The sequence below is a fragment of the Anolis sagrei genome, chromosome 7 (assembly GCF_037176765.1).
Source record: "Anolis sagrei isolate rAnoSag1 chromosome 7, rAnoSag1.mat, whole genome shotgun sequence".
Taxonomy (NCBI): Eukaryota; Metazoa; Chordata; class Lepidosauria; order Squamata; family Dactyloidae; genus Anolis; species Anolis sagrei.
The window spans coordinates 22809344-22835792 of NC_090027.1; the positions used below are offsets into that span (position 1 = coordinate 22809344).

General features: G+C 44.1%; 1 protein-coding gene across 1 annotated transcript; it reads left to right on the forward strand.

The window, feature by feature from the left end:
- The first annotated feature begins 49 nt into the window (after positions 1-49).
- POLB (DNA polymerase beta) lies at positions 50-25711 on the forward strand. The gene is made up of 14 exons (XM_060787027.2): positions 50-207; positions 2870-2927; positions 9382-9448; positions 10406-10480; positions 12270-12328; positions 13947-13996; positions 14175-14226; positions 16911-16965; positions 18171-18243; positions 18655-18725; positions 20083-20169; positions 21670-21734; positions 22263-22402; positions 25396-25711. The coding sequence occupies exons 1-14, from the start codon at positions 147-149 to the stop codon at positions 25488-25490; spliced, it is 1008 nt and encodes a 335-aa protein (XP_060643010.2). The 5' UTR covers positions 50-146; the 3' UTR covers positions 25491-25711.
- The last annotated feature ends 738 nt before the right edge of the window (positions 25712-26449 follow it).

Below are 26449 nucleotides of genomic sequence, written 5' to 3' on the forward strand. Positions count from 1 at the left end.
TGACCTAACGCAGGGAGGGGCGGGGCTCTCTAGCCAAAGAGAGATTGAGAAGCTGCACCGGAAGTGGGGCGGGGCCAAGCCCGGAAGTGGTCGTGGCCAAGCCCGGAAGTGGGCATCATCAGAGCGCTGGAGGGCTTCCCGTCGCCATGAGCAAGAGGAAAGCCCCTCAGGAAAACCCCAACGACGGTATCACCGACTTCCTCACCGGTAGGTGGGCCTCAGGACGAAGACCAGCCCCGTGCATCAATAGGAGTGTGGTGGAGGCTCCTCCTTTCATAGAATCAAAGAGTTGGAAGAGCTGGAAGCCATCTGTCGGGAGGGATCAGATGTTGTTCTTCTACCTGGAATAGAATAATAGAATCGTAGGGTTGGAAGAGACCTCATGGGCCATCCAGTCCAACCCCCTGCCAAGAAGCAGGAATATTGCATTCAAATCACCCCTGACAGATGGCCATCCTGCCTCTCTTTAAAAGCTTCCAAAGAAGGAGCCTCCACCACACTCCGGGGCAGAGAGTTCCACTGCTGAACGGCTCTCACAGTCAGGAAGTTCTTCCTCATGCTCAGGTGGAATCTCCTTTTTTTGTAGTTTGAAGCCATTGTTCCATGTCCTAGTCTCCAGTGAAGCAGAAAACAAGCTTGCTCCCTCCTCCCTGTGGCTTCCTCTCACATATTTATAAATGGCTATCATATCTCCTCTCATCCTTCTCTTCTTCAGGTTAAACTTGCCCAGCTCCTTAAGCCGCTCCTCATAAGGCTTGTTCTCCAGACCCTTGATCATTTGAGTCACCCTCCTCTGGACACATTCCAGCTTGTCAATATCTCTCTTGAATTGTGGTGCCCAGAATTGGACACAATATTCCAGGTGTGGTCTAACCAAAGCGGATTAGAGCATGGGGAGCATGACTTCCCTAGATCTAGACACTAGACTCCTATTGATGCAGGCCAAAATCCCATTGGCTTTTTTTGCCGCCACATCACATTGTTGGCTCATATTTAACTTGTTGTCCACGAAGACTCCAAGATCTTTTTCACACGTACTGCTCTCAAGCCAGGCATTGTCCCCCATTTTGTATCTTTGCATTTCATTTTTTATGCCTAAGTGGAGTATCTTTCATTTGTCACTGTTGAACTTCATTTTGTTAGTTTTCTAATCTGTGTCTAATCTGTCAAGATCGTATTGAATCCTGCTCCTGTCCTCTGGACTATTGGCTATCCCTCCCAATTTGATGTTGTTTGCAAACTTGATGAACCTGCCTTCTAATCCTTGATCTAAGTCATTAATAAAGATGCTGAACAGGACCGGGCCCAGGACGGAACCCTGCTGATGGCACTCTGCTCGTCACTTATTTCCAGGATGAAGAGGAAGCATTGGGGAGAATCACCCTCTGGGTTTGTCCATTTAACCAATTACTGATCCACCTCACCGCAATTTTGCCTAACCCACATTGGACTAGTGGGGGCTTTTAAACAGAGGCTGGATGGCCATCTGTCAGGGGTGCTTTGAATGCAATATTCCTGCTTCTTGGTAGGGGGTTGGACTGGGTTGCCCATGAGGTCTCTTCCAACTCTAGGATTCTATTATTTTAGTGTCTAGATCCAGGGAAGTAATGCTCCCCATGCTCTTTTCTGCCTTGGTTAGACCACACCTGGAATATTGTGTCCAATTCTGGCCACCACAACTGAAGAGAGATATTGACACTCTAAAATAATCAAGGGTCTGGAGAACAAGCCCTATGAGGAGCAGCTTAAGGAGCTGGGCATGTTTAGCCTGAAGAAGAGAAGGCTGAGAGGAGACATGATAGCCATGTATAAATATGTGAGAGGAAGCCACAGGGAGGAGGGAGCAAGCTTGTTTTCTGCTTCCCTGTAGACTAGGATGCGGAACAATGGCTTCAAACTACAAGAGAGGAGATTTCATCTGAACATGAGGAAGAAATTCCTGACTGTGAGAGCTGTTTAGCAGTGGAACTCTCTGCCCTGGAGTGTGGTGGAGACTTCTTCTTTGGAAGCTTTTAAACAGAGGCTGGATGGCCATCTGTCAGGGGTACTTTGAATGCAATATTCCTGCTTTTTGGCAGGGGGTTGGACTGGATGGCCCATGAGATCTTTTCCAACTCTATGACTCTATGTGGGCTGGACAATGAGGTCGATCTGCCATAGGTTAAGCGACCGAACCCAAAGGGCGCTTCTCCCCAATGGCACCGGGATTGTGGCGCAGCTGGCTGAGTGTCAGCTGCATTAAGATCACTCTGACCAAAAGGTCATGAGTTCGAAGCCAGCCCGGGTTGGAATGGGTTTCCAACCAATTGTGTGTAGCCTGTTGTCGAGCTTTGCAACCCAAAAGACAGTTGCATCTGTCAAGTAGGAAAATAAGGTATCACCTTAAAGTGTGGGGAGGCTAAATTAACTGATTTATGAGCCATAAAGAAGACTCCAGCAAAGCATTCCAGCGGGGAAGCATGCGGGGAATGCGGAAGTGCTTCATCAGCATCGCAGATGGACGATGAAAGCGACAGCTTCCCTGGTGGCCAGAAAAAGTTAAATAGCCTCTGTATATGTCTGTATATGTTTGTATGTCAAAAAATTGGCATTGAATGTTTGCCATATATGTGTACACTGTAATCCGCCCTGAGTCCCCTGCGGGGTGAGAAGGGAGGAATATAAAAGCCGTTATAAATAAATAAATAAATAAATAATTAAATGGTTCCTCCTCTTCATCCTGGAAAGACGGGACTAGTGGAGTGCCAGGAAGAGGGTCCTGTCCTGGGCCCAGTTCTGCTCAACATCTTTATTAATGGCTTAGATGAAGGTACCTGTTGTTGTATTCTTTACTGCCACTTACATTTTTTGCAACAAATCCTCTTTTCAGAACTGGCCAACTATGAGAGAAATGTGAACAGAGCCATCCACAAATACAATGCTTACAGGTGAGGTCTCCATGACGGGAGGGAAGGAAGTATTTTAGGTTTTGATGGGAATATTGCTGCCAAAAAAAATGTTAGAAGAAAAGAACATCATATTTGTCCCTTTTCTTTTACAATTTGACTACCTGTCTGATACTGTTGCATTGTGTCAAGGGCAGCCTCCTTTAATCTGATACCAGTCTCTGTCTCTCCATCTCCTTTGGTGTAGTCTTGCAAGAAGGAAACGGCATACAGGAGGAACTTGATTTCACCTCTTATCCATGGAGAGGCAGGTTCTTCATTACCATATATACTAAAGTATAAGTCAACCCGAATATAAACAGAGGTTCCTAATTTTAGCACAAAAAACTGGAAAAACGTATTGACTCAAATATAAGCTGAGAGTGGGAAATACAGCAACTACTGGTAAATTTCAAAATAAAAATAGATACCAATAAAATTACTTTAATTGAGGGCTCAATAGGATAAATGTTTTTGAATATTTACATAAAATTGTAATTTAAGATAAGACTCTCCAACTCTGATTTAAACCATTATTCTAACCTTCTTCAGTGTGAATGTTCTTACATATCCTTCCAGTAAAGACAGTAAAATAATAAATGTGACAATAATAATAAGAGTAAAATAATGGAAATGTAATAATAACACTAAGATGGCGGCATGGTAGGAGCAGCGAACCTTAGCTCCGGCAGAGGAAAGAAGTTTAACCAACCAAACCTTGCCGCCTGGGCCATAAAAAAAAAACCGCTCCTATAGCTGTCAAACCAGGGTCACGAAGGTGGCCTTGGGGAAGCAACTGAAGGAGCGCTGAAGGAACGCCGACAGAGGCAGAACTGGAAAGAAGAAGGAGGTAGAGCGGCTAGCCACCATTGCAGCTCGTGGGCTTACAAACTTGCTCCCTCCCTGCTCCTCACTCCCCTGGACTGCATGTTTGTCCCCTGCTGACCTGCTCCGGCGTTTCGGACGGGTTTGAGGCCGCTCGGGTGGAGGACGGGTGCCATCCTTTGTGCCCGCTCGGGGACACGTTCCGCCACGTCGGGCCCGGGGTCGAGGACGCGCCGGACCGAGGACGCGCCGTGCCGCCGGTCGGTGCCTGGCTGCTGACTGCGGTGGGTGGCTCCGTAGCTTTGCCTGGCTGCTGACTGCGGTGCCTGGCTGCTGACTCCGGTGCCTGGCTGCTGACTGCGGTGGGTGGCTCCGTAGCTTTGCTTTGCGGCCTTTGCGGCCTTTCGTTTTCGACCTTCGCGTCCCTTCGTTTTCGGCCTTCACGGCCTTTCATCGGCGGCTTGCCGGGCTGTTGTGCCGCCGCTGTTGCTCCCTGCGGCTGCGGGGAAGAGGATTGCCCGGAGCCGAGAGGGAGCGTTACTGTTCTGGCTGACTGGCCCCTTGGGTTTCCGGGCCTCCATCGTGCCGGCCTCCATTGTCCCGGCCGTCGGCTGCTTCGACGGGCGCTGACTTGGCTTCGACCAGGTTTCCAACGTTCTGGCTCTCAGCCAGCTTTCCAACGCGCCATCTTGAGGGCTGGCTTTCGGCCAGCTTTCCAACGCGCTGGCCTCATCGCCCTCCAACGCGCGGTCGCCATCTTGAGGCTTGGATTGCTCGTCCAGGACCTGGCCAGCCCTTCCAACGCCCAAGCATATGCTCTTTAGCAGGCCTGGAAGTGTTTTTACTCCTGTAGGACAATCAGATAATAGAACCAGAACTAGCTGCTGGCAACAACTATCTTGCCACCACCTTTTTGAAATCTGCCGCCATCGCATGAGACCTCCATCATCTCATTTGTTAACCATCAATTTCCGGAAAGTTGTGTTGACCATCTTTTGGCCCCAGCATTCTGGCATCTCGCTGTTTTCCAATTTTAGATAGAATTTTAGATAGATTGTGTTGACCATCGCTTTTAATTCCGTCTGTGTTTGACCTTTTGATTGCGTGGACCATCTTTCGATCATTGCTAATTTGTCTGTCTGTGCCGATCCTTTTTGACTTGCAATCCATTTTACGAGTGTGCTGACCATCTTCGATTGTATTGACCACTGTTTTAAACTGTGCTGATTATCTTAATTGTGCTGACCTTCTCTGATGGTGCTAACTAATCCGATTATGTGACTATCTTCTCAACTGCGCTGACTAATTTCACTGTGGTTGCGTAGAGCACTTTATTAATAGTGTGATCTTAGCACTTTATTAACTGCGTGATCTTAGCACTCTATTCTATTAGCACTTATATTATTACTCTGTGGCACTTTAACCAACTTTAGCACTTTAACTGATTCGATACATCTAGCGTTGTATACCTCCATGACGCACTCCATTAAGCACTTTAGGGTTAATTGTTAAGCCACCGCACTTTTATTGTTATTCCTTTGTGTGTGTTGACATAAAAATCCATCTGTACCCTAAGAGCCTTAACCAACCCCCTGATTGTATTTAACAGCTGTTACTCATGTTATTATCCACTCCCTGGCATTTGTTAACCTGGTTACTAATTGCATATGTGGGTCAGAGGGAATGGAATAGCTCAGGGGGACCCGAATATAACTTAATAAGAACGGGAAATGACTGGAAGGCAAAGCCTTGGCAAACTGGAGCTGTAATATGTCAAACAGCCTACAATGATCCTTGGGTTGTTATTATAGATGTTGAATGCGTCATGGAGGAGGGAGAGGCTTCCGTTAACCGAGGAGCCCCCATAGAAGTCTTGGTGGGGATGGGAAGATACGGGAAAGGGAGACCTTCTATTCGGCCTAGGGAACGTGGAACAACATTAGTAATCCCAAATCGGTCTCCTGATACGGTAAGTTGGTGTAACCAGGTTGGCGGTCCCTCGGGATTGAAAGTGGTGCTGTTGAACGCCAGATCTGTCAATGGCAAAACAACTTTCATCCAAGATTTAATCCTGGATGAACGGGCAGATCTGGCGTGCATCACAGAAACCTGGCTGGACGAAGCGGGAGGGGTAAATTTGACCCAGCTTTGTCCACCCGGGTTCTCTGTGCAGCACCAACCGAGATCCGGAGGGTGGGGAGGCGGGGTTGCAGTGGTCTACAGAGATTCCATTCTTCTGACCAGGACCCCCATCCCGCAGTCAACAAATTTTGAATGCGTCCACCTGAGGGTGGGTGACCGGGACAGATTAGGGATTCTGTTAGTGTACCGTCCACTTCGCTGCACTACAGTCTCCCTACCTGAGCTAGCGGGGGTAGTCTCGGACCTGGCACTGGAGTCCCAACGGCTGCTTGTGCTGGGGGACTTCAATGTCCACGCCGAGGCTGCCCTAACGGGAGCGGCTCAGGACTTCATGTCTACCATGGCGACCATGGGGCTGTCCCAACAAGTATCTGGCCCCACCCACAGTGCTGGACATACATTGGACTTGGTTTTCTGTCAGGGATGGGAGGAAGGCGGCGGTGTTGAGGAGTTATCCATCTCTCCGTTGCCATGGACCGACCACCACCTGGTCAGCTTTAGACTTACTGCACTCCCTAACCTCCGCAGAGGTGGAGGACCTATTAAATTGGTCTGCCCCAGGAGGCTTATGGATCCGGATGGATTCCTGATGGCTCTTGGGGAATTCCCCGCCACCTCGGTTGGTGATCCTGTTGATGCCCTGGTCGCTCTCTGGAATGGGGAGATGACTAGAGCAATAGACACGATCGCTCCAGAACGTCCCCTCTCAAGTAGCCGAACTAAACCAGCCCCTTGGTTTACTGAGGAGCTGGCAGTGTTGAAGCGAAAGAAGAGGGAACTAGAGGGCGTGTGGCGTTCAGATCCGAGCGAGCCAAATCGAACACGGTTTGTGTCCTTTTTAAGGTCATATGCCGCGGCAATAAGAGCCGCAAAGAAAACCTTCTTTGCGGCCACTATTGCGTCTGCAAAGAACCGTCCGGCTGAACTGTTTCGAGTTGTCAGAGGCCTGTTAAAACCCACCATTCAGGATGGGTGCCCTGATGACTCGGCAGCTCGCTGTGAAGCCTTTGCTCAGTTCTTTGCAGACAAAGTCGCTTTGATCCGCTCTGGACTGGACACCATATTAACGGCAGTCTCAGAGGATGTAACACGAGCATCTGCTTGTCCAATTTTGATGGATTCATTTCAATTGGTTCAAACTGAGGATGTGGACAAGGTGCTTGGAGGAATGAGATCTACCACATGCATCCTAGACCCCTGCCCATCCTGGCTTCTAAAGGAGGCCAGAGGGGGATTGGCCGAGTGGGTAAAGGTGGTGGTTAATGCCTCCCTTCGGGAAGGCATATTTCCAGCCAGCTTAAAGCAAGCTGTGATAAAACCGCTGTTGAAGAAACCATCACTGGACCCCACTCAATTCGTCAACTATCGGCCTGTTTCCAATCTCCCCTTTTTGGGCAAAGTCATGGAACGTGTGGTGGCCTCACAACTCCAGGCATTCTTGGTAGACACGGATTATCTGGATCCGGCACAGTCTGGCTTTAGGCCGGGGCATGGTACCGAGACAGCCTTGGTCGCCTTAGTGGATGATCTCCGTCGGGAGCTTGACAGGGGGAGTGTGTCCCTGTTGGTGCTACTCGACCTCTCAGCGGCCTTCGATACCGTCGACCACGGTATCCTTCTGGGATGCCTCGCGGGAATGGGTCTCGGAGGTACTGTTTTGCAGTGGCTCCGGTGATTCCTCGAGGGCCGGTCTCAGAAGGTGTTACTGGGGGACTCCTGTTCTACCCCACAACCTTTGTTTTGTGGGGTTCCTCAGGGTTCAATACTGTCCCCCATGTTGTTTAACATCTACATGAAGCCGCTGGGTGAGATCATCCGGAGTTTCGGGGTGCGGTGTCATCTGTACGCAGATGATGTCCAACTCTGTCACTCCTTCCCACCTGCTACTAAGGAGGCTGTCGAGGTCCTGAACCGGTGCTTGGCCACTGTGACGGTCTGGATGGGGGTGAACAAATTGAAATTGAATCCAGACAAGACAGAGGTACTCCTGGTCAGTCGCAGGGCCGAACAGGGTATAGGGCTACAGCCTGTGTTAGACGGGGTCGCACTCCCCCTGAAGACACAGGTTCGCAGTTTGGGTGTGATCTTGGACTCATCGCTGAGCCTGGATCCCCAGGTTTCGGCGGTGACCAGGGGAGCATTCGCACAGTTAAGACTCGTGCGCCAACTGCGACCGTACCTTGGGAAGTCTGACTTGGCCACGGTAATCCACGCTCTGGTTACATCCCGCCTTGACTACTGCAACGCTCTCTACGTGGGGTTGCCTTTGAAGACGGCCCGGAAGCTCCAATTAGTCCAGCGGGCGGCAGCCATGGTATTAACAGGAGCAGGGCGCAGGGAGCATACAACTCCTCTGCTGTACCAGCTCCACTGGCTACCGAGCCCAATTCAAAGTGCTGGTTTTGACCTTTAAAGCCCTAAACGGTTCTGGCCCTACATACCTATCCGAACGTATCTCGGCCTATCAGCCCACCAGGACCCTAAGATCTTCAGGAGAAGCCCTTCTCTCCATCCCACCTGCTTCACAAGTGCGGCTTGCGGGAACGAGAGATAGGGCCTTTTCTGTGGTGGCCCCCCGGCTTTGGAATGCCCTCCCTACTGAAATAAGATCAGCCACCTCGCTAATGGCATTTCGGAAACAACTGAAAACTTGGATGTTCGAGCAAGTTTTCAACTAATTCCAATGTGATGATGTTTTGATCATGGACTAGCAATCAAGGATAACGAATTGGATTACGACTTTAACTATGAGATGTTCCGGTCTGTATTGGTGGCCCAATACTATGTATGTATATGTATGTATTTTTATATTCTATTTTATATTTTTAAAGTGAATATTGTATTTTTAAATATGTTGTAAACCGCAATGAGTCGCCGCACAGGCTGAGATATTAGCGGTATACAAGTGTACCAAATAAATAAATAAAACACTAGTAATAGAGTAATATAATAAATGTAATAATAGAGTAAAATAATGGAAATGTAATAATAACAATAATAAATAAAGTAAAATAATAAAGGTAATAATAGAATAAAATAATGGAAATGTAATAATAATAATAAATGTAATAATAGAATGGAAATGTAATAATAGTAAAATAAATGTAGTAATAGAGTAAAATAATAAATTTAATAATTGTAATAACAACAGAGTAAAGTAATTAATAATCTTGACTCAAATATAAGTTGAGAGGGGTTTTTTCACCCTAAAAAGGGGCAGAGAAACTTGGCTTATACTTGAGTATATACGGTATGTTTGAAAAATGGAGGCCCAGCACAAAAGTTTAGGAACATTTGCCTACTGGACCTTTTAAATTGTTAACCAGTGATATTCTGAATATGCCTGAGCACTTCTTTTCTAAACCAAATGATATTTATTAACATAATTCTTAATAAAAATGTGAATAAAAGTTGGCTGCAAAATGGAGGGCTCTGGCCTCTGGCCTTTTCCCTTTGGCTAACCAAAATAAAGATTTGTTTTCTCGTACAGAAAAGCAGCCTCCGTAATTTCCAAGTACCCAAGCAAGATCAAAAGTGGAGCCGAAGCCAAGAAACTAGTAAGTCCTGTAACTTGGCCAGGTTGGGATGTTCCTTCTTAAAGAAAAAAAATGAATTTCTGTGCTTGTCTGTGGTTTGGTTGAATACTTTTACTGTGACCTAACCAGCAAAAGAGAATGTACACTTTTTCTTGATTTATAGAGTGATCGAAAAGAAAAAAATGTAGGAATATTTTGATTGTGCTTTTCCTGTATGGCAGGGGATTGGAATGTATGGCCCATGTGGTCTCTTCCAACTTTATTATTCTAGTTAGAAATGCTATTGCATTTGCTTAGAGGTTTGATATTGTCTTATACCCTGTTTCCCCCGAAAATAAGACAGTCTCTTATATTAATTTTTCCTCCTAAAGATGTGCTAGGTCTTATTTTCAGGGGATGTCTTATTTTACCATGAAGAAGAATTCACACTTATTGTTGAACAAAAAAATGAACATCTATTATATACTGTACAGTAGTTGTCACCACAAACCAGCATAACCAGACAAACTGTGAATCCTATCAAGAATTTCTTGTTATTACTATTGTTTCATGCACAGTGATCTATGGTACATTTACCGATCCCGATATTTATGAACACAAAGGAGGATTTATTCAAGGCATGCTCTGGTGGTCTGTTCGGCAGGCATGCTTCTAAACAAAAACTTTGCTAGGTCTTACTTTCGGGGAGGCCTTATATTTCGCAATTCAGCAAAAGCTCTACTGTGTCTTATTTTTAGGGGATTTTTTGGGGGGAGGGGAACAGAGCAATAAACGTGAAATGTGTTTAAAATATCACAGAATGTAAGAAACAACAAATACCAAAATGTCTTACAACTGTAGAAGACATTGAGAGCACATTGATGTGGAAAAGTGGAGTTCTTTGGGGTTTCCTCTGCCACCCATTTTGTGCCTTTTTGCAACTCTTAATGTCAAGGGTCATGTAATGTATTTCACCATATACACTCATCCATGTTTCAGGATGGCGTAGGAGCTAAAATTGCTGAAAAGATCGACGAGTTTTTGTCTACTGGGAAACTACGAAAACTGGAAAAGGTACGGATTTGGATTGGGTGGGGGGAGCTAGGGTTCTCTTGCCCTCTTGCCAGTTAGGAACTTGCTTGTTGTGGTCCATGCTGGCAAGAGTTCCCTCCCTGCCCAATTGCTCTTACAGCACTTGGCTTCTGTAGACTCACAGGTTGCCCCTTTTCTGCTTCCTAGACAGTTTCCTCTTACAATCATTTCGTATCACTCACACACAGCTCCCCTCCACCCAAGTCTATTTTCCAAAACCAAACATATACTTTCTGTTTTAGTCTTGGTTTTATTTTTTTCCCTGGCATTCTTGGAAGTCTGTGCCACTCCTAGAGCAATGTTTCTCAACCTGAGGATCGGGAGCCCTGGTGGGGTCACAAGGGTGTGTCAGAGGGGTTGCCAAAGACCTTCCGAAAACATATATTTGATGGTCTTAGGCAACCCTTTGGCAGAGAAGGCTGAAGATCTCTCCACCTGTCCTTTTCTTCCTTTCTGGAAACAGAGGGCAAATCCTCCTACCAAGAGCCCTCCTCCGTTGTGATTGGCTGGCCTCTCAGCCAAGGAAAGGGCTGTTCCTGAGACTCCCAAGTGAGGAGGGGAGAGCAGGTGTGCTTGGCGCATGGCAGTATGGTGCACATATGTGGGTGAAAGGGAGCGTGCAAGTCTGGAGGAAAGCTCACACAAGAAAGGGGGGTTCTGTGTGGGACGTTTGGCCCAATTCTGTTGTTGGTGGGGTTCAGAATGCTCTTTGATTGTAGGTGAACTATAAATCCCCACAACTACGACCCCCAAATGTCAAGCTCTATTTTCCCCAAACTCCACCAGTGTTCACATTTGGCATTTTGAGTATTTGTGCCAAGTTTGGTCCAGATCCCTCATTGTTTGATTCGACCATGCTCTCTGGATGTAGGTGAAATACAATTCTAAAACTCAAGGTCCATGCCCACCAAACACTTCCAGTATTTTCTGTTCGTCATGGGAGTTCTGTGTGCCAAGTTTGGTTCAATTCCATCATTGGTGGAGTTCAGAATACTCTTTGATTGTAAGTGGACTATAAATTCCAGCTACTACAACTTCCAAATGGCAAAATCAATCCCTTCCCCCAAACCCCATCAGTATTCAGATTTGGATGTATCGGGTATTTGTGCAAAATTTGGTCTGTGAGTGAAAATACATCCTGCCTATCAAATTTTTTTTGGAAATATTTTTATTTAGAATAAGTGTTCTTAAGGTAGAGTGTGATAGGAAAAACTAGAATTTTCCGTACAATTATAATGAGAACATTGTTGAACATGTAAAGTGGGGGAACAATATAAGTAGATAGGATAGTGGAAATGAAAGAGGGGGAAAGGTGAGAGGGAAGAAGAGAGGAAAAAAAATCTGCCTATCAGATATTTACATTGACGCTTCATAACAGTAGCAAAATTACAGTTATGAAGTAGCAACGAAAATATTTTTATGGTTGGGGTCACCACAATACAAGGAACTGTATTTAAGGGTTGTGACATTAGAAAGGTTAAGAAACACTGTCCTAGATAGTCCTGCTGCAGGTGGTAGGTAGTGATGATGGAGGAAAAAAACAGAGGGGGCTTCAGAAGGCTTGATGGGAGTTACTGCTCAGACTGGAATCCTGGGATGGTCACCTTGTTTTGCCCATTGGGACGGCCAGCGCTGGACTAACTCCTGGGAGCCTGAGACTCCGTCTGACCTCTTTTCCCATCCCAAAATAAAGGAGGTCACCTCTGTCCTGTGTGAGTTTCCTCCTGCAGCTTGCAGAAGAGTCACTCTGTGCCCTTTCCGTCCCCTCTAGATCCGACAGGATGACACGAGCTCTTCAATCAATTTTCTGACCAGAGTTAGCGGCATTGGGTAAATACGGGAGTCTGGGGGAGGCTCCTCTTGGTTCTGCAGTTGCTGGCACCAGTGATTTTCCTGTCTCTCCTCTGTGCAGACAATGCATCTAATACACACAATGGCTGACACAGCCTTCCCATCCTACCTGTACCTCCGTTCTGGACTTCCCTCTCCCTTCACAGGATTTGGTTGTTTTGCTTCTTACTCAGCTGAAAAGCCTTATTGGTTACTTAGGTGATCTCTCATAGCCCGAGGAAACTACAAGAAAGGAGATTCCATCTGAACATGAGGAAGAACTTCCTGACTATGAGAGCTGTTCAGCAGTGGAACTCTCTGCCCCGGAGTGTGGTGGAGGCTCCTACTTTGGAAGCTTTTAAACAGAGGCTGGATGGCCATCTGTCAGGGGTGGTTTGAATGCAATTTTCCTGCTTCTTGGCAGGGGGTTGGACTGGCTGGCCCACAGGTCTCTTCCAACTCTATGATTCTATGAGGATGATGATCCTCCAAGTATAGTGTCTTGGCAGTGGATATATAGGTGGCTATGGAGCCCTATTCTTGAGCCGCATGTTCTTCCGCAGTGAGGACATCGGTTTCCCAGTCAGGATCGGCTTGGCGCGCTTTCCTTTTGGCACGTTTCTCCCTTTCTCCCTCTTCAAATTCCGCAGCTCTGCTGGTCACAGCTAACCTCTAACTAGAGCACTCAAGGGCCAGGGCTTCCCAGTTCCTTCTTGGTGTCTGTGCCACAGCTAGCTTTAAGCCCATCTTTAAATCTCTTTTCCTGCCCACCAACTTTCCATTTTTCATTCTTGAGTTGGGAGTATAGTAACTGCTTTGGGAGACGGTGATCGGTCATTCAGACGACGTGGCCAGCCCAGTTGAGTTGATGGCGTAGGAGCATTGCTTCAATGCTGGTGGACTTTGCTTCTTCTTCCAGCACAATGGCATTTATCTGCCTGTCTTCCCAAGAGATTTGCAAGATTTTTCTGCGGCAACGCTGATGGAATTCCATGAGTTGAGTGTGACGTCTGTAGAAAGTCTGCTTTTTACAGGCATAGAACATGGTTGGGAGGACAATGGCTTCATAAACAAGCACCTTGGTCTCCATACGGATGTCGCGATCCTCAAACTCTCTCTGCTTCATTTGAAAAAATGCTGCACTCGCAGAGCTCAGGCGGTGTTGTATTTCAGTGTCAATGTTGACGTTTGTGGAGAGGTGACTTCCAAGGTAGTGGAAATGGTCAACATTTTCTAACATTACTCCATTAAGCTGTATTTCTGGCATTGCAGAGGGATTGACAGGTGTCTGCTGGAAGAGCACTTAGATTTTCTTGATGTTCAGTGAGAGGCTGAGCTTCTCGTATGCTTCTGCAAAAGTGTTTAGGGTAGCTTGTAGGTCATCTTCTAAGTGAGCACAGACTATGTTTTCATCAGCATATTGGAGTTCTATAACGGATGTTGTTGTGACCTTGCTTTTGGCTTTCAGTCTGCTGGGGTTATATAACTTGCCATCTGTCCAATAGATAGATGATTGGCATGGTGGCATTATTGGTATGGTGGCATTCACTCTTTGGTTTACGTTAAAATGTGACACCTTGCTTGCTGATGAGATTTATGTGTCTTTTTTTCCATTCAGTCCTGCTGCTGCCAGAAAATTTGTGGATGAAGGAATAAAAACATTGGAAGGTGAGTCCACTTTCTCCATTATCAGTGGTTGAGTGAGTGGGAAGGCAGCTGCTGAACTCCTTACCCTCGAACAAATCCACATCTGTCCCAAGTTAGGGATGCCTATAAATCCAAGTTTTTTTCTTGCTGTCCATCCACCTTCTGCCCTTCACTTACGGCCTGCTTCTCCTCTTCCTAGATCTGAAGAAGAATGCGCACAAACTGAACCATCACCAACAGATCGGTTTGAAGTAAGACAGGCCTATTTTATTTCTCCGAGATTTGGGTTTGGGTATCTGTAACTGGGCTTGTATTTACCTAGAGCAGGCCTGGGCAAACTTTGACCCTCCAGGTGTTTTGGACTTCAACTCCCACAATCCCTAACAGCCGGTAGGCTGTTAGGGATTGTGGGAGTTGAAGTCCAAAACTCCTGGAAGGACGAAGTTTGCCCAGGCCTGGCCTAGAGGTAAAAAAAAACTTTTGAGAAAACATTCAAGGGCACCACTTGAGCCAGACCTTTTTTGAGCTGGCTTGGTTAACCAGCTTGTGGTGCAGCCATAAGCATCTGATTTGTTGCTATCTGAAATGCCATGGAATTTAAATGCCTTAAGCTGCCAGAATGAATAAAAGGCATTTCCTGTTGGAAATAACAACCTTCCAAGCCTTCACTATTAGTTTGTTACTGTATATATATTTGCTAACCTGTAATATATATATATGTTGATTTGCCAGTTTGTTTATTTATTTATTTACTTTATTTATTTACAGTATTTATATTCCGCCCTTCTCACCCCGCAGGGGAATCAAGGCAGATTACAATGCACATATACATGGCAAATATTCAATGCCATTTAGACATGCAACATCTATAGACAGACAAGTTCAGCAGCTCAGCGGTTTAACTCACTGTGCCACCAGGGGCTCCAAAAACATACTGATAACAAAATGGAGTCTTGAGTCTGAACATGCTCAGTACAATCACATGTCTGTAGCCCCTCCCACATCAAAGAGGTCAGTCAAACGGATGGGGCTGTGGCACAGCTGGTTAGTATCCAGCTGCGTTAAATCACTATTGACCAAGAGGTCATGAGTTCGGAGCCAGTTCGACCATTAATAGTCTAGCTTGCTCTTGACCTGTGCAGCCCAAGAGACTGTTGCATTTGTCAGGTAGGCAATTTAACATTCCAGCTTTTCCGACTTCATTAGGGTATGCTTGATTTTGGCCACAGGGGGAGCTGCTACTTCACCATCCACTTGTGACACCGAGTCTTTTGATAGAGTACTTCCTCATTCTTCCATTTGCTGCAGGAAGGTTTTATGGCATCGTAAATTAAATTAGCCTCCCCGCATAAAGCAGTACCTAAATTTCCTACCTGACAAATGCAACAGTCTCTTGGGCTGCATAGGTCAAGAGCAAGCTAGACTATTAATGGTCGAACTGGCTCCGAACTCATGACCTCTTGGTCAATAGTGATTTAACACAGCTGGATACTAACCAGCTGTGCCACAGCCCCATCTGTTTGACTGACCTCTTTGATGTGGGAGGGGCTACAGACATGTGATTGTACTGAGCATGTTCAGACTCAAGACTCCATTTTGTTATCAGTATGTTTTTGGAGCCCCTGGTGGCACAGTGAGTTAAACCGCTGAGCTGCTGAACTTGTTGACTGAAAGGTTGGTGGGTCAAATCTGGGGAGTAGGGTGAGCTCCTACTGTTAGCCCCAGCTTCTGCAAACCTAGCAATTCGAAAACATGCAAATATGAGTACATCAATAGGTACCACTCTGGTGGGAATGTAATAGCGCTCCATGCAGTCATGTTGGCCACATGACCTTGGAGGTGTCTACGGACAACGCCAGCTCTTTGGCTTAGAAATGGAGATGAGCACCACCCCTCAGAGTCAGACATGACAGGACTTAATGTCAGCACCTCAGACTTATGTTTTTGGAGTTCAATGGAAATAGTATGTTTTTGTACTTCAATGGAATCAGTATGCTTTTGGATTTATGCAGGAACAGTTTACTATATGTTTGCTTTGAGAAGCAGTGAGTCCAGTTATACAGTTTGGACTTTCATAAGATGTATACTTAAGGACTTTGGAATATGGACTGTTGATTAAGAATGATGCCTTATGTTCTCAACACAGAGAAACCTCATCTTATCTATAACTGAACTTTAATAAGAAACGTGCCTGTATGGTGAATTAATTCAAGATGTTTGCGAGTAAAGAAAGATATTTTACTTTTCAAATAAGACTTTGTATTTTATCTCTGCATGCGTATTTTAAACTAAGAGGTTTCACGGGAGAGTATATGTTTGGGGCAATTGCAATTTCAACGTCAAAGAAGCATCTTAAAAACTCTGCTAGCCAAATATATTTTTGTGCAGTGGCATGCCTTTGTCCCTGGCAGTTCAAAGACATGGTTACCTGTGTGCCATTACATGATTGCTTGTGAACATCACTTGTTCAAAGGGGTGACTTCTAAGAAGATAATGCCATTTCTTGAGTAGTGGTTTTCAAAAGGTGGTCTCCAGGTGTTCATGGAGATTTACATTTGCCAAAAAGGATATGACGTCACTTTTCCTTTTCAAAAAGGTTATGATTGCCATTTTTTTCTAAAATTTCCCACCTGTTTGAATGTTTTCTCAACTTGCAGCAATACAAGCAGATGCTGCTTGGACCTACCCTGGTAGAAAATGCTATATTCTTATAGCCCAAGACAAGGGAAAGATCTTCCTGATCTTTGGCCACCGAGAAAGATAGGAAGGAGATTTCAGACTTCCAGAATTATCGTATAGAAAGTGTGTATGAGAATGAGAAGCCAGATCACTAAAACTCCACAGACAACTCCCAACAAAGACCTTTCTTCAAAGCAAGAGTCTGAGGCCCTCATCCACAGCTGCCTCCTTATTCTGGCTCTATTGTCATCAACAGGTATTTTGAGGATTTTGAGAAGAGAATCCCTAGGAATGAAATGCTGGAGATGCAGGTGAGCAAAGGTGTCAATAGCCCGGAAATTTCAACTGGTCCAACAAGTGGCAGCCAGACTATTAACTGGTGCAAATTACAGGGAGCAGTCTACCTCCCTGTTTAAGGAGCTCCATTGGCTGCAGTTTATTTTCCGGTCCCAATTCAAGGTGCAGGGTTTTACCCACAAAGCCCTGAACGGTTTGGGACCCGCCTACCTGCGCAACCGCATTTCCTTTTACGAACCTACACGATCCCTTCGATCTTTCGGAGAGGCCCTTCTCTCACTCCCGTTCCCTTCGCAAGTGCGACTTGTGGGTACAAGGGAGAGGGCCTTCTCTGTGGTGGCCCCCTGGCTCTGGAACTCGCTCCCCAGAGAAATTAGGCAAGTCCCCACCCTGGCAGTCTTCAGGAAGAGCCTGAATGAATGAATGAACAATAAGCCCTGACCTGATCAAACCCTTCATAAAAATACCCTTGGAAGCACTTTATCTTACCTGTTAGTGCAATTAAACCCTCCTTCGTCCCTCGGATCCCCTGTCTAGATGCATTATATTGCTCCCCCAGTGTTTTTAAACTTTGAATTCCTGCAACCAGCCCAGCCCACTGTGATCAACTTTTTGTGTTCAAATACTGTGATTTTATTTTGTCTGATGTGTTTATTTATACTGTTTTTCTTTTTATTATTATTGTTGTTGTCGTTTTCTTATGTGTATATTTGCATTGTTGTATTGCTGGGCTTGGCCTCATGTAAGCCGCCCCGAGTTCCCTTGGGGAGATGGTGGTGGGTTATAAATAAAGTATTATTATTACATTATATTAATATATATATATATATATATATATATATATATATATATATGTTACATTATTATTATATTATAATACAATATAATACTAGTAATGATAATACAATACTATAATTTATATATTTACATTACATGTAATATTACTAATAATATTACAATATAATGGTGTAGTGCAATATAGTAATATATAATACTGATATTGTACTATGCTAATAATATAATATATTGTATGAAAATATATATTGTAAGCCGCTCTGAGTCCTCTTTGGGATGAGAAGGGCGGCATATAAATGCCGTAAAGAAATAAATTATTATTATTATTATTATTATTATTATTACTTCTTCTTTCCTGGGGAAAGAGGTGCTGGAACCTATGAAAAAGAGAAGTCAGATGCTTGCTCTGTTTCCTCCACAACAGGAGATTGTGCTTAGCAAGGTCAAGGAAGTGGACCCCAGGTATATTGCCACCGTGTGCGGCAGTTTCCGCCGAGGTGAGTCTTCCCCGTTGGTTTAGCAGTCTGTCTGTTGGCTGAGTGGGTTTTTGCTTTGCAGTGGGCGCAGGCTCTTTCAGCAGAAATGTGGGTTCTGTTTCTGCCTGGGCGATTGTAGTAGGATGTCGGAGGGGTGAGAAAGAGCCCACCCTTGAGGAATTGTAGCGTAAGTACTAGTTTTGGATAGGCAGGCATTCACTCAGCCATTCAAATCCTACTTGCATAATGTGGGCTGTTAACCGAACCATTACAATCATGGCAGAACGAGATGCCTAAGTAAACATAAAGGGCTAGCCACATGTTTAGTGCAATTGATCCCACAGAGCTGTTTTCTTTGGAATTCAAGTCACTCTTGGCTGACCTTTTTTAGCTCATGAAGGCAGCCTCTGAAGTCTCTATGTCACTTTGCAGGAGCAGAATCCAGTGGGGACATGGACATCCTTCTGACCCATCCAGACTTCACTTCGGAATCCTCCAAACAGGTTGGTGGGTCTATCTTCCAGGTGCAGCATTCTTTGTACTCTGCATTTGGTGTATGTTTTTTACAATTATATGTTTTGATCTATGTATTTTATTGAATACAGTTTACGTTGATATATTTTGACTTTGTTGTACCCTGCCTCAAGCCGTTAGGAGAGGTGGGTAACAAATAAAATGCATTATTATTATTATTACTAGCTATACCCGGCCATGCGTTACTGTAGCCCATTGTGGAGAAATGGGAAAGAAAAGAGGAAGAGCTAGTTTCTAAGCTAGCAATACACAACTGAAGTGGCAAAATGTCAACCTAATATAGGCCCATTTCAGTCTCCTCGAGGCTGATGTGTGGAAGCGCCCTGGGTTACCTGAGTCCACACTCCCATATAACCCAGTTCAAAGATTTTATATAGGTATTGTTGTCATTATAGACATATAAATATTATTATAGGTATATAGATATTATTATAGATACAAATATTATTAAAGCTATATAGGTATTAGTATTAGAGATGTTATTTATTTATGAATTTCATATCAAAAGCATTGCATAAATTAGTATAAAACTGATAAAAAATAGAAGGAGCATAGGGCTCAATATCTTTCGAGCAAAAAAAGGCAACAGATGTATGGATATTATTACAGACCTATAGATATTATTATAGGCATGTAGATGTTATTATTTTTATTGTTATTTTTATATTATATAGCTATTATTATTATTATAGATGTATACATATTATTATACTGTATATAGATATTATTATTATTATAGACATAGATATTATAGGTATATAGGTATTATTGTTATAAATGTACAGGTATTTTTGATAGACAGATATTATAATTATAGACATATGGATATTATTATAGACCTATAGATATTATTATAGGCATATAGACATTATTACAGACGTATAGATATTATGATAGAAACGTAGATATTATTGTTAAAGACATACAGATATCATAGACATATATATTATTATAGATTGATGGATATTATTATGATAGATATATAGATATTATTATTGTAGATATAGCCCAGGGTTGTTATAAAGTAAAAATGGATGGCCATCTTTTGGGAGTGTTTTGATTGTGCCTTCCTGGACAGCCTTTCTGAACTCACAGAGCGTGGGTTTTTGTCCTTTCTTTGAATACTGGACTTGGTGTCCAAATTTGTTGTCAATTCCCCCAGTGGTTTTTGAGTTCTGTGAATACCACAAACAAACATTACATTTTTATTCATATAGATTATTATTATTATTATTATTATTATTATTATTATTATTGTCACTCTGCTTTTGGCCTTGGATTGCTGAGTCCAGCCACTGGCATGTGACAAGTGTTATTCCTTCTCAGCCCAAGCTTTTGCATCAAGTGGTCGACCAATTGGAAAAGGCCCACTTTGTCACAGACACACTGTCCAAGGGAGACACCAAATTCATGGTGAGTGAAGAGTGTGTATTAATTCTGTCAGTCTTGAACATTTGGGATGGAAAAGAAACCAAATATGTGGGGAATCATGGAGTTGGAAGGGAACTCAAGAGCCATATAGTCCAACCGCTCCAAACCCCACCAGTACTTAAAGTTGGTCATGCTGGGTCTGTGTGCCAAGTTTGGTCCAGATCCATGCACACAGTTGACAGTGCACTTCACAGATGGGTGAACTATATTTCCCATCATCCTCTGTCATTGCCCCTTAAGTGTAGTTTGTTAAGTTATAATTCTTATTTACATGTTGGGTTGCATAAATTTTGTTAGCATGGATGTATTGTTGTTGTATTCAGGCCTTGAATGTTTGCCTTTTATGTTTCGAATCCGCCCTGAGTCCCTTTGGGGAGATAAAGTGGAATATATATCAAGTATTATTGTTATTATTATTATTATTATTCAACCCCTCCAGTCCTCAAACTTCATCATTCTGGGTATATATGGGCATCGCTGGGCTCTCTGAATGTGGGAGCCATCTTGGAAAATATAAACATAAATATTGGACTGTTATATAGGTATATACTCTAATTTAAGCCGACCCAAAGAAAAGCCACGGCACCTAATTTTACCCCAAAAATGGGGGAAAACGTATTGACTCCAGTCTAAGCCGAGGGTGGGAAATGCAGCAACTACTGGTAAATTTTAAAATAAAAATAGATACCAATAACATTACATTAATTGAGGCTTCAGTGGGTTAAATGTTTTTGAATATTTACACAAAACTGTAGTTTAAGATAAGACTGTCCAACTCTGATTCAACCATTATTCTAACCTCCTTGAGTGTAAATGTGCTTATGTATCCTTCCAATAATAATAAAGAAAAATAATAAATGTAATGAAAGTAATAACAGAGTAAAATTATGTAAATGTAGTAATAACAGTAATAATAATAGAGTAAATAAATGTAATAATAGAGTAAAAGAATGTAAATGTAATAATAACAGTAATAATATAGTAAAATAATACATGCAATAATACTAGTGTAAAATAATAAATATAATAATAGAGTAAAATAATGTAAATGTAATACAAATAATAAATAGAGTAAAATATTAAATGTAATAATAATGAAGTAAAATAATGTAAGTGTAATAATAATGATAATAAATACAATAAAATAATAAATGTAATAATAATAATAATACCAGAGTAAAATGATAACTAACTTTGATTGGAGTATAAGCTGAGGGGGGCTTTTGCAGCCTAAAAATAGGGCTGAAAAACCCAAATATATACAGTACATAGATATATAGATTTATTTGGCTGAAGTGACACTTTTAAAATGTATCTGTTCTGACTTATATACAAATTTAACTCCAGAACAAACCTACAAAATGCACCTTGTTTGTATTCTGAGGACTTTCTAGCTCTCTGCATTGGGCAGTGCTGCTACTATGGCTCTGGCTGCTTGTCATACTTTTCTTCTACTGGTTTTATCCCCTTCCGGCTCCATAGGGAGTGTGCCAACTTCCAAGCAAAGAGGAAGGAACGGACTATCCGTACAGGAGAATTGATATCAGGTGAGTCTCCAGAACCAAAATGGAGGGGGAACGCAAGGCTGATAGGAGGCGGATGGAATGGATCCCAGTCACTTGTGGGAGCTCCGGGAGCTCCAGGCAGGGTCAGGGAAGTATCTAGAATGGCCAGAGAAAGGTATAGAGCCTCCTTAACCTTTTAGGAACACCAGCCTTCAACCACTAGACTCCTCTGCCTGTTATTTGTGGTGTGGTTTCTGAGCTTGGCAACCACATTTCTCCCATGTGTGCCGGAACTCATTGCATAGTTCAGACCTTGGTGCGGTGGTCTCTGTGGCCACCAAAAAAGGGTGGGGAGGGGACTTAATGGGGCAAAACAATGCCTTACATTCTCCACACATCACCTTCTTCCCAAAACAACCTCCTTTTGACTTGTATAGTGTGTTAATTCCAAATCGGTATGCCACACCTTGCTGCAGCAGTAAGGAAAAATGGAAAAACAACAACCAAAGAAAAATGTATTTTTATTAACCTATTGGAAATATTTAATCCCTGCCTTGTTCTGTGCTCCAGGTTGATCCCCAAAGACCAGTATTACTGCGGCGTTCTCTATTTCACCGGGAGTGACATCTTCAACAAGAACATGCGCACCCATGCGCTGGAGAAAGGCTTCACGCTCAATGAATACACCCTCCGACCCTTGGGCGTCACCGGTGGGTCTCTCTGGGGCTTTAATGGGGAGGGGGACATCCCATATATACTCAAAGATAAGTTTTTCAGACCTTTTTATGGGTGTGACCGGTGGGTCTCTCTGGAGCTTTAATGGGGAGGGGGACATTCCATATATACTCAAGTTTTTCAGACCTTTTAATGGGCTAAAAAAGCCTCTCTCAGCTTATAATGGAGACAGGGACGGGCAGCGGAGCCTGGAGGCCATTTCTTGCAATATACGATCTATTTCTCTCTCCTCTTCCCCTCCCTAAACAGTGTGTTTTCTTTTCTGCTTCTGCTCTGCTTCTCCTCCCAGGCTGGAATGTTTTGAAAAGGGAAAGGAGGGGGAGAGAAGCCCTTGCAAGTCAGCAATAGCCATATTTATTATTTTTATTTACAGCATTTATATTCCGCCCTTCTCACCCCGCAGGGGACTCAGGGCGGATTACAGTGTACACATATATGGCAAACATTCAGTGCCAATTTTAACATACAACATATACAGACATACGCAGAGGCTATTTAACTTTTTCTGGCCGCCAGGGGGAGCTGTCGCTTTCATTGTCCATCTGCGACATTGATGAAGCACTTCCGCATTCCCTGCATGCTTTTTTGCTGGAGTGCTTTGCTGGAGTCTTTTTTATGGCCTCATAAATTAGTTAATTTAGCCTCCCCACACTTTAAGGTGGTACCTAATTTTCCTACTTGACAGATGCAACTGTCTTTTGGGTTGCAAAGGTCAACAACAGGCTACACAATTGGTTGGAAACCCACTCCAACCCGGGCTGGCTTCGAACTCATGACCTTTTGGTCAGAGTGATCTTAATGCAGCTGACACTCAGCCAGCTGCTCCATTCATCTTATCAAAGCATTTTCCCCTAAAATATTTGTTAATCTCTCCTACAGATATATAGGCATTTCCCTCTGCAAGCCTTTGCAATACCTATGTACCTATATATCATATCTATCTATATATTCACTAGCCGTCCCCTGCCACGCGTTGCTGTGGCCCACTCTGGTGGTCATGGGGGTTCTATGTGGGAGGTTTGGCCCAATTCTATCAGTGGTAGGGTTCAGAATACTCTGATTGTAGGTGAACTATAAATTCAGCAACTACAACTCCCAAATGTCAAGATTCTATTTTCCCCAAACTCCACCAGCGTTCACATTTGGGCGTATTGAGTATTTGTGTAGAGTTTGGTCCAGATCCATCATTGATATACCACATTTCTTTAATTGTAAGACAGCAATAATTGTAGGACGCACTCAAATTTCAATACCATCAAAAATACATGAGATACACCTGCAATTGTAAGATACAGCCCATTTTTAGAGATGCTTATAAGGGGGGGTGTCTTAGAATGGAAGAAATACAATATTAAAAGAACAGAAAAAATACAAAAAGCAGATTTATCTATACATATAATAAAAGTAAAAATATGTATGTGTATGTGGCTGGGGTGCCCACTTACACAGACAAGCTCCCACTTCCACAAATAGCTATAGCTCCCACTTCTCAAGAGACACCAAAGACATTAGAGGTTGTGGTGAGCGCCATGAACATGTCCAAGAGCCCTTCCAATGTCCTCCACAAACACAACACTGCCCACCACCCAAGTGAACGCTTTCATACGGGGACCATTTCATCCTAGATTTTCTGTGTTTCCTCCACCACAGGCATCCCAGTGTTTCTGACCCTCTCCATTGGTGTGGAATTTGCATGAACCCACCCACTGCCTCTCCCTTAACCCTTTCATATTCCTTTCTATGACACACAGCAAACAGAGCAGTTGATCAGCAACTGAACATACTAGAGAGGTTTGGGGAGAATTCACCATGATTTATAGGAATTATAGGTACTGGGATGTATAGTTTACCTGCAATTTAAGAATTGAACTCCACCAACGATAGACCATGGACCTGGAACTAACACACACAACTCCCATTGGTCATGGGACCAATGTTGTGTTGGTCATGGGACACACACAACTCCCATGATGGAATTGGGCCACACTTGGCACACAGAGCCCCCATGACCAGAAAAAAATACTGGAGGTCTTTAGGGAAAGTTCACCTTGATTTGGGAGAGTTGTAGTTCACCTATATGCAGAGAGAACTGTGAACCCAAACACCGATGAATCTGGACCAAACTTGGAACATATACCTGATATGCTGAAATTTGATGACTGGAGGGGGTTTGGGGGAAACTGACCTTCCTTCCTGGGAGTTGTAGTTCACCCACAACCAGGGAAACTATGACCTCCACCGATGATGCACCTGAACCAAACTTGGCACACAGAACCCCCATAAGTAACTCAACCTACTGGAGGTCTTTGCAGGGACTGGCTTACCATGGTGGGAGATGTAGTTTACCCTGCAGTCAGAGAGCACACTGAACCCCACATTTAACCTACTGATTCCTCAATTAATGTAATTTTATTGGAATCTATTTTTACTTTGAAACTAGGAGCCCCCGGTGGCGCAGTGGGTTAAACCCCTGTGCCGGCAGGACTAAAGACCAACAGGTCGCAGGTTCAAATCTGGGGAGAGGTGGATGGGCTCCCTCTATCAGCTCCAGCTCCTCATGCGGGACATGAGATAAGCCTCCCACAAGGATGATAAAAACATCAAATCATCCGGGCGTCCCCTGGGCAACGTCCTTGCAGACGGCCAATTCTCTCACACCAGAAGCGACTTGCAGTTTCTCAAGTCTCTGCTGACACGACAAAAAAGAAATAATTTGAAACTTGCCATTAGCTGCTGCATTCCCAGCCTTGGTTTATACCCGAGTCACTACGTTTTCCCAATTTTTTGTGTTAAAATTAGGTAGTTGGTTTATATTTGGGTTGGCTTATACTTGAGCATATACGGTATGTCAAAATTAGCCAAGGAGTGCAGAGAGTCTCAGAGTCTCTCACCAGTCTCAGAGGGGGTTTTGCCTCTCTTCTGGGAAGACCCCCCCCCCCCAATATTACTTGCCTTTCTTTCTTTCCAGGTGTTGCTGGGGAGCCCCTCCCAGTGGACAGTGAGAAAGACATCTTTGACTACATCCAGTGGAAATACCGGGAGCCCAAAGACCGGAGCGAATAGCCCCTCCTCTTCCTCTCCAGCAAAGCATGGGCTTCCCAGCCAGAACTGTAACATTGGTGCTATTTGGGGATGGGGGTGGGGGCAAGGGGTGCAAAGAGTGGGGTGTGTGTGCCGTAGCATGTCTGTGTGTGTGCATTGGAGCCCTTCAACTTTGGATGAGGCTTAACCTTGTTTTAATAGAATCATCTGAAATAAATTGGTGGCAAACAGGGACCCCAGAACTTTTGCAGGTGTCTTCTGTTTCCTTGACCTCCTTGTTTATATGGGGAGAGAGGTACAAATACAGACTTCCTAGAGTTGGAAGGGACACCCAATGGCCATCCAATCCAATCACATATGTATGTTATAACAAGCAGCACCGCTGCTCAACCAAATTATAACAAATCGAACCACTTGCCAATCAATTATAACGATCAGCAGGACTGCTCAACCAAAATCTGTTCAGCGCCTTCCAAGTCGCCCAGTCTTCTGTGTGCCCAGGGGGGAGTCTCTCATTTGGTATCAGCCATTGGTTGAGGTTCTGGGTTTGAGCCTGCCACTTTTGGACTCTCGCTTGCTGAGGTGTTCCAGCGAGTGTCTCTGTAGATCTTCGAAAACTATGTGTGGATTTAAGTCGTTGACATGCTGGCTGATACCCAAACAGGGGATGAGCTGGAGATGTCTCTGCCTTGGTCCTTTCACTATTGGCTGCCACTTCCCGGCGGATGTCAGGTGGTGCAATACCGGCTAGACAGTGTAATTTCTCCAGTGGTGTAGGGCGCAGACATCCCGTGATAATGCGGCATGTCTGATTCAGAGCCACATCCACTGTTTTAGTGTGGTGAGATGTGTTCCACACTGGGCATGCATACTCAGCAGCGGAGTAGCACAGCGCAAGGGCAGATGTCTTCACTGTATCCGGTTGTGATCCCCAGGTTGTGCCAGTCAGCTTTCGTATGATATTGTTTCTAGCACCCACT